This window comes from Anas platyrhynchos, chromosome 1 (assembly GCF_047663525.1).
Source record: "Anas platyrhynchos isolate ZD024472 breed Pekin duck chromosome 1, IASCAAS_PekinDuck_T2T, whole genome shotgun sequence".
Classification (NCBI taxonomy): domain Eukaryota; kingdom Metazoa; phylum Chordata; class Aves; order Anseriformes; family Anatidae; genus Anas; species Anas platyrhynchos.
The window spans coordinates 59,808,746-59,822,735 of NC_092587.1; the positions used below are offsets into that span (position 1 = coordinate 59,808,746).

Sequence of the window (13,990 nt, forward strand, 5' to 3'; positions counted from 1 at the left end):
TCATTCAAAGCTACTTCCACTTCTCTTTAAAGCAACTGACTAGAAGGGTAGGTACTTTACACTCCTACATGACTTCAGCAAGCAGTTTACTCATTTTAAAGCAAAGTCCATGCTTGGAAAGAGAAAAAAAAGTTTCAATTTACACTTGTACTGTTCAGACCAATCTCGCACACAACTCATTTTCAGCAATGGGGCTGCTGGCACTGGGCTGCTTCAGCAAGGCACCGTACCTTGCCTTTAAAGTTAGAACCCTGCTCCCACTTCGCAATGTCTTATTCTCCAGCCCTAGCAGAGTGCTGCAGCCCTCCACCCTTTTTTCTTCCCACCTACTCTTTCCCTGCACAGCTGACAGCAGTGCCTCCCAGCCAGCTGCAAGCACCCTGGTGTCCCAAGTTCAGTGGTGGTGGAACCTGAACTTCTCTTGGGCTCATTCACACTGCAGCTCTGTATCTCCTTAACCACGTAGCAGGGCTCAGTAACAGATGCCTAGAAATGAGTGAGATGCATAAAGTAAACTTTTAAGTCCATTACATGCTTTCTGAATGCAAGCAGGCATCCTAGAAAATACACAGGGTTTTTTCCAAGTCGGTATTTTTGTAGAAATAGTCCCTTTTTTGACTATGTACAGTAGAGACAGATGTGTCAGCTCAGTGGGAAAAAATACATGGTCACTTCTCAAATTAGGTAAACATTTTAATTCAAATAGTATTTCAGCTATAGCCTTGGGGTTTTTTGTTTCTTTATTATTATTTTTTAAATTGTGCTAGATATACTTGAGGGACTAAACAGAAAGGGGAACTCACCACTTTAAAAAGAGTAGCCATGGGGAACTCACTTATTAATCAGTCTTCATTTTATATGTGACTTTGCAAGAGAGTTTCTGGTTAAAAACTGTGTAGTTTTCTTAATTATTTCACACAACCATTTCCCACTTTGATGTTAAACATTTGTTTTCATACATTCTCTGTCCTTTAGAAAAAACCTGTAGATAGTCAGTTCAAGTGAAGTCTCCACAGTATATTGAGCTGCAAGCACACAGTTTAAATAGTAAATGACTCCACAGCTACTTTCTATGACCTTTAAATTAGCTAAAGACAAAAAAAAAAAATCAGTAAGCTGTTACAGCAGATGAAAGTTAAATAAGAGGTAATAAATACATTAAAAGATTTTTTTAAAGGAAACGTTTCATGTATAGATGTCATTCTATGGGAAACACCAATAGGAAACTACTCAAGGGAACAACAAGTATTTTCATTACAAATCATCACCAAAAAAAGGCAGAATTCACTTTTGTCATTTGCTTTCACTAAGCCTAGAGTGGATGTAACAATTCCATACTCCCAAATTCATTCAAATCCAGTGATAACAGTGCCTTCTAAACCACTGATGCTCACTTGGTTCACCATGTTGCAGGAGTTAAAATTCATGGTCAGAGCCTACACAGAGGACCTAACTGCCTTTTCATACAACCAGAAATGATATAACCTTTTGATTAATCCCCACATCACATCGTTCTGTGTTTTCAGAAGGACTGCCAGCTGTGTTGTCAAACCCACTTCACTTACAGTGCTGGTAACTAGAGCCTAAGCAGCTACTAGAATAATACATTTTGACTTCCATTTGCATCATCCTTTTCCAGAAGGAAATCTTGGTGTTATTCACTGTTCAGCTGGATCACCTGCATAGGTCCCACACACAAGCTACAGGGTCGTATTTACCTAAAGAATTTGCTAGTGTTAGCAAATCAGCAGAGACTACTGTAATACAGCACTTCATGTTATGGTAAAACTTTTAAAAGCCTTAATTTTCAATTAAAGAAATAACATATTTGTCATAAAGTCAGTTATTCACAGCAAAATTCAGTCATGTTGAAGTTAAATTATTTTTGGTTTTCCCCTGCCTCACTTTTAGATTAGAAATAACAGGCAAAATACCCGCTTCACACGTTTCCTGTTACTGGGAAATTCCACTAAATTATATGGAAATTCCATTTACAGCATCTTCATACAAACTTGCACAACACTGGCGTAAAGCTTTTCCTGTACAGAAGTGCAGCTTCTTTAACAATGCTACATTCAGAAGCAAAAGTTCCATGGAAATTCCTTCCTTAAATTTAACAAGCTGCTTAAAGTCGAGCTAACACAACCACTCTGTCACTCACGTAAGTCAGCAGGTCAACCTAAAAGCCCCCTGTTTGGATGGCCTGCTAGCTCCTCAGTATGTTTCTCTAATGAATGAAGTAGACCACAAACAATGCACACCCCCTCCTCCACTTGCCTCTTAATGAACCTGTGCTCCATTAAATTATTTTTCTCCTGCCCTTCAGACATCATTTTCCAAAGAGGGATCTCTGTCACATGCATTCAAACAACCCAGTGCACTTTCAGCTAGATACACACATGAGAATTTCTAGTACATTAGTTTATATTTCCTCTGCTGTTCCTGATGGTCAAAAATTTCTTTCCTTTTTAGAGATACTAATAGCTTACCACAAACATTAATATAGTCTCGTACTGAACAGAATTGGAAGGCTTCCCTCTGAGGATTTAAACCTTTGCTCAAAAACTTTCTAACACAAGTTCAACTATTTTGATAACTTGCTACAGTAACTTTTAAAAGGCTTCTAACTCAAATGAACCTGGCTACACTGCTTCAGCCGTTTTAACTCTCATCTGACGTTTCTGATGGCTTCAGCTTTTTAATCTCTCACTTGCTATTGGTGAAAAATATCAAGAAAATAAATGCATCTAACCCACTCTGAAAGTACTATTCTGTAAAAATGCATAGGGTAATAAACAAGTATCGTGTGCTTATATTGAGCATATATTGGAGCAAACATGATTAAAACTTCTTTCAGCATCATGTAGATTAGTATTTTAACTTTGATTTTATAACTTGATAGCCAAATCAAAACATCAATCAGGCCATCAAAACAATAATATTATATTTAACCTGTAACAGTATTAAATGCTTTTCGCGTCTGGGACTCTGGGAGTTTTCAATTCAATGTAAGCACAAATCAAAAAAAAGAGTATGAAAGGTATACCTTATAAGTGTGTACAAGAAAGATACGTATGTTCTTTTCAAATGCAAGCACTCCCCAAACTTGTTAAGTTTGTTATGGGTTAAACGATTCATTTTAACCACACGAAGTTTAACAAGAGCAAGTGCCGGGGCAACTGTGGCTATATGTACAGACTGGGCGATGAGACGCTGGACAGCAGCCCCGCAGAGAGGGATCTGGGGGTTGTGACTAACAGCAAGCTGAACATGAGCCAGCAGTGTGCCCTGGCAGCCAGGAGGGCCAACCATATCCTGGGGTGCATCAAGCACGGCATCGCTAGTAGGTCGAGGGAGGTGATTGTCCTGCTCTAGTCCGCGCTGCTGTGGCCTCACCTCAAGTACTGCGTGCAGTTCTGGGCACCACAGTACAAAAAGGATGTTAAACTATTGGAGAGTGTCCAGAGAAGGGCTACGAAGATGGTGAAGGGCCTAGAGGGGAAGATGTGAGGAGCAGCTGAGGTCACTGGGCCTGTTCATCCTGGAAAAGAGGAGGCTGAGGGGAGACCTCATCGTGGCCTACAGCTTCCTCACGAGGGGGAGCAGAGGGGCAGGCACAGATCTCTTCTCTTTAGTGACCAGTGACAGGACCCGCAGGAATGGCATCAAGCTGCAACAGGGGAGGTTCAGACTGGGTGTCAGGAAGAGGTTCTTCACTGAGAGGGTTGTCATGCACTGGAACAGGCTGCCCAGGGACATGGTCACTGCACCAAGCCTGTTGGAGTTTAAGAAGGGTTTGGACTGTGCACTTAGTCACATAGTCTAAAATTTTGGGTAGACCTGTGTGGTGCCAGGAGTTGGACTTCGACGACCCTTGTGGATCCCTTCCAACTGAGGATATTCTATGATTCTCTGATTTCCTGATGGCACCCTAACAGAAATAACACTTGTGAAAGGATGCATAGATGCAGCCATAGATGTGTATGTATGTGGGAGTGTGTGTATACATAAATAAAATATGGACTCTGCAGCACTAAAGATGGAGGGAATTCAGTTTAATCAAGTGTCAATACGCATGTTGAAATAGAAATAATCTAATGTAGCAGGCAGATAAAAAAAAAAAAAATCTTGAGTCTTCTTAAACTGAAAAGAAAAAGGTCTTTTCAGGACCTGAAAGAAAAGCAGATTTTCACCACAAGAAGGCTCAAATAAAGCTATTATATCCTTCCTAAGGATCCTAATTATCAGACCTAAAGAGGGAAAGAACATGTCAAACATTCTTATTTCTCTGTATGTAAGTTATTCCAAAAGCTGTATTTTCAAGATAAAATGAAGTGATGGCGTCAGAAAGTCCAGATGACAGCAGATATCAAGATCAGCTGAGAATATGAAAGAGTTTAAAGATATCTATATAAAGACTGACTGTGGGACATAATAAAACAGCAAATGCCACCTGCATACAGGATGGGCATATCAAGGATTCAGTCTTCATTCCTTGCCTTGCAGATCTCCGAGTTGTATTGGCATACAAATATTTCTGAGCATTAATTGGCTGAAATATCAAACAAACACTGATATCCTTGTTCGGTAACTCTGAAGTAGTTATTCCTTAATTAAGAGCAAGTATCAAACATATTTGAATTGTTAGTCTGGACACTCCCTAAGAATTTATATCCTGGGAGCGTCCAAACATCCCATGCTCTTAGTATCTTCATACAGATCTCTTTGCTGATCAGTTTGTCTGCAGACGAAACAAAGAAGAAATGTTTCCCTCTATTATTTTTACTATTGACACTAGTAAGATTTAATTAGCATATCTGCATAAAGTTTTGCTACACATTTCTATTCATGAATTTTTCCACACAATAAGTCCCAATATACTTATACAGTGTGCAGACTGATGACAAAGAGCAAACAAAAGCATGTTTACAACTCGAAACAAAATAAACAGGCTTAAAAAGGAACAGAAGCTCTAACTCTTTCACATTAAAAATTTCCACTTAAGTACAATCTCATACATACCAGCTAATATTTGCATAATCAAATAGTAAAGAAGGACCATTTGAGAAACGAAAGGAAAACGTACTTCCAGTAAATACCTTGGGTAATTTAATGTATGTGTAGACATTTGCTCACAAGCAAGCATTGCATTTACAGAGACAGTCTTGCAGCCTTCCCCACAGTTCATAAAGTTTCTGCCCAGCAAACAGTCATTTGTCCATGAAATAACAAACAAACAAACAACAAATCAACTACATCAAAAAAATTACCATTAGACATCCAGAAAACGAGCAGTGAGCTTTCTGGTTCTAACACCATTGAAGTCACACAGCTAACTCTGCAACACCTTATACTTCAGGAATAGTACAAAGATCAGAGATTCCCAAGTATTATTCTCTATAGAAATCATTTCATTTTAAAACTGAATGCATGTGACAGTATGGAGCTTATCCACACCGTAGACAGCCTCGCCATCAGCCTACAAGAGGAACACTGATTAATGCATACCACAAGAAACTCCTTGTGTCTTGAAGCTTGTCATTGCTACTACCCACGCTGAACTTTGCATTCAAGTAAGTAATACCAAAATTCATAATTTGCTCTAGATTCTCAAGTTTGAGAGATTTTTCACAGCACTCCTTTACTAGTTATGTTTTTACAGCAAGAGAACCAACGTTCTCCCAAGTTAACTTCCAACATGCACACAAGTATGTCAAGTGAAGGACCTTTTCTGCTTGGAAATAGTTTAACAAAGACAAAAAAAAAAAAAAAAGAATAAGACCCCACATAGCCAGACTTTACACAAAATTCATTTTTAGTTACCTGTTTCTCAACTAACGTGGACATGAGCACAGCACTCCTTTGCAAGGCTGGCTCACGGAAGCATTTGTCAAATCAGATCCCTTCCTTTGTTCAAGACTGACTCCCTTCTGTCAATCTTTCTCCAGGCTTTTTTGTGCCTCGTGCTCCTGCTCAGCACACATGCATAAGCATCCTTTCTGTTTATCTTTCAGGAGCTGCTTATAGTTTGTAATTCTATTGTGGGCCTTCCCTAGGACATTCCTTCTAGCAAATAGCTTCCTTGCTGTTTATTTCTTCAGGATAGTCACAGTATCTTATAATTTACATCATGTGAGGCATTTATTGTCCAGCTTTCTAAGCTGGTAGTTTTCAGTTTACTACTTCAGGTGATTTCTCAGAAACACTGTGCAGCATATTACCAGAGAAGATGACAGATTTGCACTGTTTTGTCCATCCTTCTGTCTTCTTCCTTAAGAACTCCTCCAACCATAATATTTTTTCCACTACAATCAGCTTTATACAGTGACGCCATTTAAAAAAAATCCTAACTTAAGTTTATGATGTTTTATATCAGTTGGAAAACAAAGCAGCCAATGCACATCAAGTTCACAAGTCTACAGTCATTGTCACTTCAATGGAGCCAGAACAGTGACAAGCGAAGACTTAAGGAATGCATCAGGAAGAGTGGGAGACTTATACAGGTCTCTTCTTCCTGTTGGGCGATGAACGGTAGTGTGCAAGCATGCAAATAACTAGAAAGAAAATATGATAAAAATCATGTCACCAAAAAATAGCATGTATGTACACTTGTCAAACAGGGAGGAGGAATATCTACAGTATTATTCATTCATACAGAACCAACTCAGAGTCAAAAAGAGTGAAGAGAACTGCCAGCTTACAACTGGTGCGCGATTCATTGTTTTAGCCATCCTTTGTCCTCTTGTAAGCAGGCGTCTGAACTGCACTGATCTTTTCATTCTTTTGGTACATCTCACTTCATGCTTAACTATGAACCCCTATTTGTGCTACATTTAAACATACCATCTGGGAATTGAGCTGTGCTGTTCATGACCTCAAAACCCATAAGACAATTACATACTCCCTCACCTATGTCACAACTCCTGAGCTAGCTGCATCTCTGCCCCCTTTCTCATTTCCAAGTCACATCTTGAAACATCCTGCCATACACCGAAGTTTGTGCTTTTTATGTTCCTCCCGTGCAGGATTTCACAGTTCTACTCCAAGATGTATGAGCAATAACATCTCCCAGATCCACCAAGCTTAAAAATAGTGGCTTTGAGTCTCTCAGCTTTTCCCAGTTCTGGGACTTCTGACTAGACAGTTTGACTCCCACATAGACTATACATTAAAATTAAAGTCTGAATGAACACGCTAACGCAGATATCCATGCAGATGAAGACGCTCGGCGTATCTTGCAAATAAACTACGTGGGTCTGACTTTCTCAGGAAATCTGAAGCAAGCTGTTGTCTACAACTGTCCTGAATATTCGTCTCTCTCAAGAGTGTTTTTCCTATGAACTGCTGCAAACGCTTCACGTATTTGAGTTGTAATCTTTTTGGTCAGATCTGCCAGCAAGGTTTCTCAGTAAAAACATTAAGAACTAAGTGTGCTTAAGGAACAGTGGCTCAGCAGTGGCTAATCTGGAGTTACTGCTGCCTTCTTCACGCAGAATTTGTTGCCTGAGCCACCCCCCCCCTCCCGCGTATCCCAGAAAAGCACAAGCAGCGCTATCCATCACATCCCGTAAACAAGCTCAGTTTTCATTTCATTTTCGGTTGAGACTCTCCAGGACCTCCACCCGTTTCCACTAGAGGATGCCTGCTGGCACCTTCTCCTAAGACGAAGCCTCCTTTAACCCGATAAAGCAGCCCACCAGGGCTGGGGACAGAAGCCTTAGCAAGTTGCTCCCAGGCTGGAGCCGTCCCTCGCCCATCACCAGGCTGCGTTTCCACACCCCCCCCGGCGGCAGCAGGCGGGCTGTCCGAAACTTTGTGCTGGGCAGAGCCGATCGGGGAGCTTTGACACCCAATCCTTCCCGCGGCCCCCCCTCCATCCATGTGAACCAGCGGCAAAGGGGGAGAGGGACCCTGCCGGGACCGTGGGGAGGAAGGAGGGAAGGAAGGAGGGCAGCAGGGAGGTGGGAAATTTGAAAAGCGAATTAAAAAGGCGAATTTAAAAAGCGCAGGGAAGCCCTCCGCCCCGCCACCTGCCGTCCAGCCCCACATCGCGACAGCACACGCCCCCCCCCCCCGTTCCCTCCCTGCCTGCCTGTCGCGACACGCGGCTTACCGGGCGTGCAGTGCAGGGGCGAGGAGCCGGGCGGGGAGGGGGGCGCCGGCGGCTGCGGCTCCTTGTGGGGGGCGGCGGTGGGCACGGGGGGGCCGGCGGGGGGCAGCATGAGGTAGCGGTCGGGCGGCGGCAGGCAGCGCATGCAGACGGAGTGCAGGCAGGGCAGCAGCTTGGGCCGGCGGCTCTGGATGGGCTGCCCGCACACGCCGCAAGTGTCCAACAGGTTGAGCGGCGCCGCCTCCCCGCCGCGCTCCGCCGGGCCCTGCCGGCTCTCGGCCTCGTTCTCCCCGCTCAGCGCCGCCGCCCCACCGCCACGATCAACCGGGCAGGGCAGGGCCCCCCCTGCCGCTGCTGCTGTTGCCGCTGCTGCCGCCGCTGCCACAGCCGCCGCCGCCTCCTCCATTGTCCTGCCCGGAGCTGCGAGGGGAGGGAGGGGAGAACGCAGGAGGGAGGGAGGCGGGGCGGCCCCGCTGCCCCCGCCGCTGCCCGCGGGGTTGTGCCTGCCCCGCCGCGCCGCACGGCCAACGGCCGGCACGCCCTGCCCCGCCCCGCCCCGCCCCGCCGGTCCCGCCCCCGAATGGCGACGTGCGGGGAGCGCCCGCCCCGAGGCACCGCCCATGGCGGCCGTTGGCGGGGGCCCGCCCGCTGCCGCCGCCGCCCCGCCCTCAGCCCTCAGCCCTCACGTTAATGGCCGCCCCCTGGAGGGGTGTGAGGGGGGTTTTGCCCCTCGCCGCCTGTGGAGGTTTCTGTGTGCGGTGTGGCGTGGGGTGTCCGCGCCGCCCCGCGCAGGTGTGTGGGCTGGGTGAAGTTGGTTGGCGATCGGCAAAAGTAAAAAAGTGCGGTGGTGGTTTGGGCTCAACGCTTTACTGCGTCAAATGCTTTAAGTACACTTCCCTACATACAACACTGCCTACGTTTCATCCCAGGCCAGTGGTGATCCGAGAACACCTCTTCCTAGCAATCCCAGCTGGACCCTACCATCAACTGCTAGTAAACACGAGCATAACAAAGCCACACATGACAAGACTAATTTATTAAGCTCATAGGACAACTGCTTACAGGAGCGCTGCCATGATTTGGCATGTCTCACATCCATAATTCACCATAATAAAACAATACTACAGGTTGTTGGGGGGAGGAAGGAACCAGCTTGGAGTTAGGGTGAGGAACTTTTAAGAGATAAATACCATTCCCTGCTTAAAAATGTCAACACGGGACCAGCCATGCCTTCTGAACTGCCAACACACCAAGAAAAATGTCACTTTCCTGGAGCACACCTTCTGCCTCTTGTCCCAGCTGCCTCTCCCTCTGCTTACACCCCGTCCTCTTTCTCCAGCCCCCACCTTGGCTATGGGACACCGAGCAATGATCTTCTAATTCCTTGTGACAGGAGCTAACATGCTGAGAGCGTGTAAACATTAGTGATGAAACAGGCTCAGGAATTAAAGCTAATGATGATGGTATGGGTTCTATAAGGTGAAAAGTATCAAAATGCCACTGGAACGGGCCTGCCAGGAAGCAAGTGATAACTGAAGTACATCTGATTAGTTTTGATAGCAAACATGATTAGAAAGTCAACAAGTAATCTATTTTTGAGGAATGATAGAGAGCCAGAAGATCATCAAACCAGGCAGTTTCTGTCACTAGTGTAAGCTGTTTCACCAACGGGCATCTAGACAGGAAAATAGAGATTATCTAAAGGTACAACAACCATCCTGCAAAGGATTTGGACAGACGCTTTCCTGGAAATCATAATCTCCATGAAAAGCCAGTGTCCCAGACATTACTAAAATTACACAATTTTGTTTCCTGCAAAGTTTGTTTGCTTGGGATGTTTACAAAGTGCACTCAAACTGCGCTGTAAAATCTGTATTCGCATGGCATCCAAACTGCACCTGATTTAAAATAAATGTTTGAACTTGGATTATTTGAATTTGAATGTAAAATCCTGCTCTCCTTGCTGTTAGTGAGGAAATCGTATTAGGAGTACTCACGGCAAGAGCTACAAGTATTAAGAAATAGCCATCCCAATACAACCAGGCATTCACTATAGGAAGACAACAGAGTGAAGAAGAAAGCCTCGAAATGTAACTCCATTACTCACACAAAATGTGGAAATAATTAATAAAGATGCTGCACCCCCTTATTCTAACATAGCCACACTGGTTTTGGACCACAGACACACAGCTTCTGGCCATCAGCATGTGGTGGGTACATCCCCTCTGTCTCACACTGATGGTTCTTTGGTTCAGGCAGTGCTGATAAGCAGGCCTATCTGAAGCTGATGTGGTATGCAAAATTTGCAAAACAGTGCAGAGTCATGCCATGTCAGGAACTAAACTGACTGCCCAAAACATGAATTCCTACCCAGAACTGATATAATTGAGAAATTACTAACAAGAAAGAGAAAAATAGCACATAATGTATGACTGTAAAAGGAAGAAGTTTGACTACAAGTCAACAGTTTTAGAGTGTAAATATCTGTAGTCACTAGAGTCCACTGAGCTCTTCTGCATGACAGTGGGCTGCATGGTAGCGATTTCCCTGTGAACAGGGATGCCTCTCAAGGTTACTCAACCTCAAAGTCGAAAGATCTCTTATTGTATGTTTAAGCAACATTTCTTTATGCATGCAACATGTATATATACGTCAAGCTTGAGCAACATTTTGTACACATCAAACTAGCTTAATTATTTGGCGCAGAGTAAGTAGTAGAAGGTTCAACTGCCAGTTAACCATAATAGAGTGTCTGATGACCATTTCTGTTTAGTCACTAATTCTATTTAAACATGATTAATAAATCTTTTTGGTTAACCTCATGATGAGAACTTGTTTTAATCATTCACCTGTGACAAATATTGGCATAGTTAGCAGGATGGCATGTTCAATCACTGACTGCTTATGGAGACACGGAGTTAACCCCTCGCCAAAATCTGAAATAACTGGAGTAAAGTAGAGGAATGGTTAAACCTCACAAGAAAGAAACTGAAAAATGGTAAAGAAAATGGAATCATATGCAAAATGTTTGGAACGTGTTTGGAAGCAGCAAGTCCGCATAAGGAGTGTAAAGTAAATGAAATGAATATGTTAGGAGATGAGGTTGAACAAAGAAAAAGGCGTGAAATGCTGTTATCACTGCAAATAGAACAATTACAGAAATTATTGCGGGAGAAAAAGGAAAAAACAAAGCATAGAGGACAAGCTAGAAATAATAACTTGGGTGCCCCAACCCTCAGGCCCCAGATCCTGCAAAAATCCATAAGCTAATAGTGTTTCCAGAAGATTGGGATGGAGATATTTGAGAAGACCCCAATCATGATCTGAGTGTTGAGGATGAGTTGCATGATCCAGATTCTACAGCAACCTCTGATTCATCTAACTCTTGCCACCAAACGAATTTACAGTATCCCCTCTTATTAAAACTGAGTCATCTGCTGGAGCCTAAGGAAGTGACCTAAGAAATATGACAAAGACCATTTCATGGGATCCCCTTCAATGGGCTAGTTTGCAGGAAAAATATGGGCAGAAGCCTGGTGAAACCAAGACTGAATATTTGTGGTACATCTCCTTAACCAGAGGAGATTGTCATATGTTAGACCAAATTGAGGTGGATGGTTTCTGGGGACCAGGAGTGTTTTTAAACAAGGGACTGGACCCTAACACTGAATCATACTTCATCACACACTGGACAGCGTGTTGGACAGGGGACACAGACCTTGGAAAAGGGGAGTCCTAATGATCAATATGATCATTGGGCAAACTCTCTACTGCCATTGCAAAGACAGACTGCATCCAGGCTATGAACTACAGGGGTACACATGGTAATTACCCTATCTCAGCCCCTGCAGACCTTCACCTTTAAGCCATGAATCCACTGATAAGGGGAGTCTCCACTGCCCTAAAACCGTAACTCATTGCAAAAAGGGGCAAAATAAAGCAAAATGTAGAGCATAATGCACAGGATGGCCAGCCTTGCTTTCAACCCATCCTTACCTGGGCAGAACTGATGCATGGCATTGTTAATTGCAGTTGAGAAATGGGATGGGACAACACAGTGTCAGCTGGGTGATCCCAAACTGGAGTAGACAGCAGACAGGTCAGACAAGTAAAACAGACTCCCCAGAATTCTCAACATCAACCCTCTTCTTGAGAGCCCCCTAATAAAATAATGGGTTCCCAGCAGAGAGGTTTTCCCTGTGAGAAAAAAACTTAGCATTAGGCGTACCTCAGGTAGGTGTATGGGGCTGAGCAACTGGAGCTATACTTACCGTAGGCCAGGCCATTCAAAAACAAGAAGTAGTAGGGAATCCAGAGCAAACCAAACAACCTTCTGCTTCCAAAGGCCCCACAAATAATTCTTTTAGACCACTTAGGGAGGGACTGCAAATCTTGAAACCAAAAAAAAAACAAGTAAATCCTGGATGGCAACTTGGGCCATTCATCAGCAAAACTTAAGTTCATCAATGGGATGACACAGATGGCAGCCCTCACATCTATGTCCCAGTTGCCCCCCAAAGACAACTAATAAAATTTTTATTCAATACAGGATTTCAAATTTCAATAATCTGTGACAGAGGGACTCTAGCTCTAGGAGCTGCTTGGGGCTGCTTGGAAAAAGTCTGAAAAATGTCTTCAGTTTAAAAGCAGCGGCCAGTTTGATCTAGTTTCTGTCAGAAATATTGACTTGTTGGCCTCCTCAGTGTTTCAGTAGGATGAGATAAACCAGTAGAGGCAAAATGAGGATCATGATAAATTGATGCAGAGTCAGCTTAGAAAATCTGGAAGTCACGTTGACTAGCTGCAGGAAACAACCAGTAACAGATTACTTCATCTCTTCCTTCATCTTCCACACTCACAGAAGACTTTAAGAGTTTGCTATGCTACTTGTTACTCGTGTTCACAATACGTGAGTTTTATTATATCCTGTCGTTCTTCTGGACAACCCAGTTAAAGCAAATTCTAGAAGCAATAGTATTCCCTCAGCATTTTGCCTTCTCTGTAGATGTAGACTGTCACCACAGCTTAGGCCTTTGCCATTTTCAGTCTAGCGACCTACAACATGCTCTTCAAGAAGCTTCAACCACAATGCAATGGCCGCTGACTATCCAGCAGAACTTCTCAACAGAGGGCTCATAATTAGGAGCTTCATACACTCAGAATATAATTGTTGACTCTGATTTCTTCCTTTTGTCTCTGGTTCACTGTTTGTCTTCTCCTTGTATTTCTAGATTTTCTAGTAGTCACTAGGTCTTACAAAACACAACCCCTCCTGGATTACCCCTAAGCATTGGCATGCACATTTCCTCCTCCCGAGACTGCCATGTGACAATAAATAGTCTCTTTCCAAAGTTTTCTCATGGACCAAAATAAAGCCGTGTGGCTGGCAATGTGATCTGGACAGCTCAGTTTTATCCTTTATGTGGCAACAGGGAAGGAAGTGGCAGAGAAGACTCAGCACTCAATCTGTATCATTAAAAAATGCTTCTGCTACTGTGGTCATCCAAGAGGTAGATGTAGCAGCTTTTTGGCCAGAATCCACCAGCAGCAATACAAAGCAGTCAATGGGAAAGTCTGCCCCAGAATAAGCATTTTCTATTCCAGCTTCTCTTGACAAATGGATGTCTTAATATATGGTTGTTTTTGCTGTTCAACGAAAACCATAAAATATAAAGGATGTTCACCGGGGGCGAGATGAATGCATTAGAAATTCAGTTAGGGAGATGTAATGCATTAGCCTTCCCAGCAACAGTGAACCAGGAGAACTTTACATACCATCACAGCTAGAATAAGCAGTGAATGAACATAGTGCCTCACTAGCGACGATGGCTGAATTAGAAACTAATCTACAATATGGTTTAGGACTACAGGCTGCCTTCT

General features: G+C 43.6%; 1 protein-coding gene across 3 annotated transcripts in view; it reads right to left on the reverse strand.

The window, feature by feature from the left end:
• The window catches only part of TRIM24 (tripartite motif containing 24), a 73,307-nt gene that overhangs the window by 50,786 nt on the left and 8,531 nt on the right, over positions 1–13,990 (reverse strand). The window contains exon 1 of one of the 3 annotated variants that reach the window (XM_038165999.2): positions 8,114–8,668. The exons of 1 other annotated variant lie outside the window; for it this stretch is intronic. In XM_038165999.2, the coding sequence (XP_038021927.2) occupies positions 8,114–8,516 (403 nt within the window). In that variant the 5' untranslated portion in view covers positions 8,517–8,668. Of the gene's footprint in view, positions 1–8,113; positions 8,669–13,990 lie in introns of those variants that run through there. One more of the 3 variants, XM_038165992.2, reaches the window with a different exon arrangement.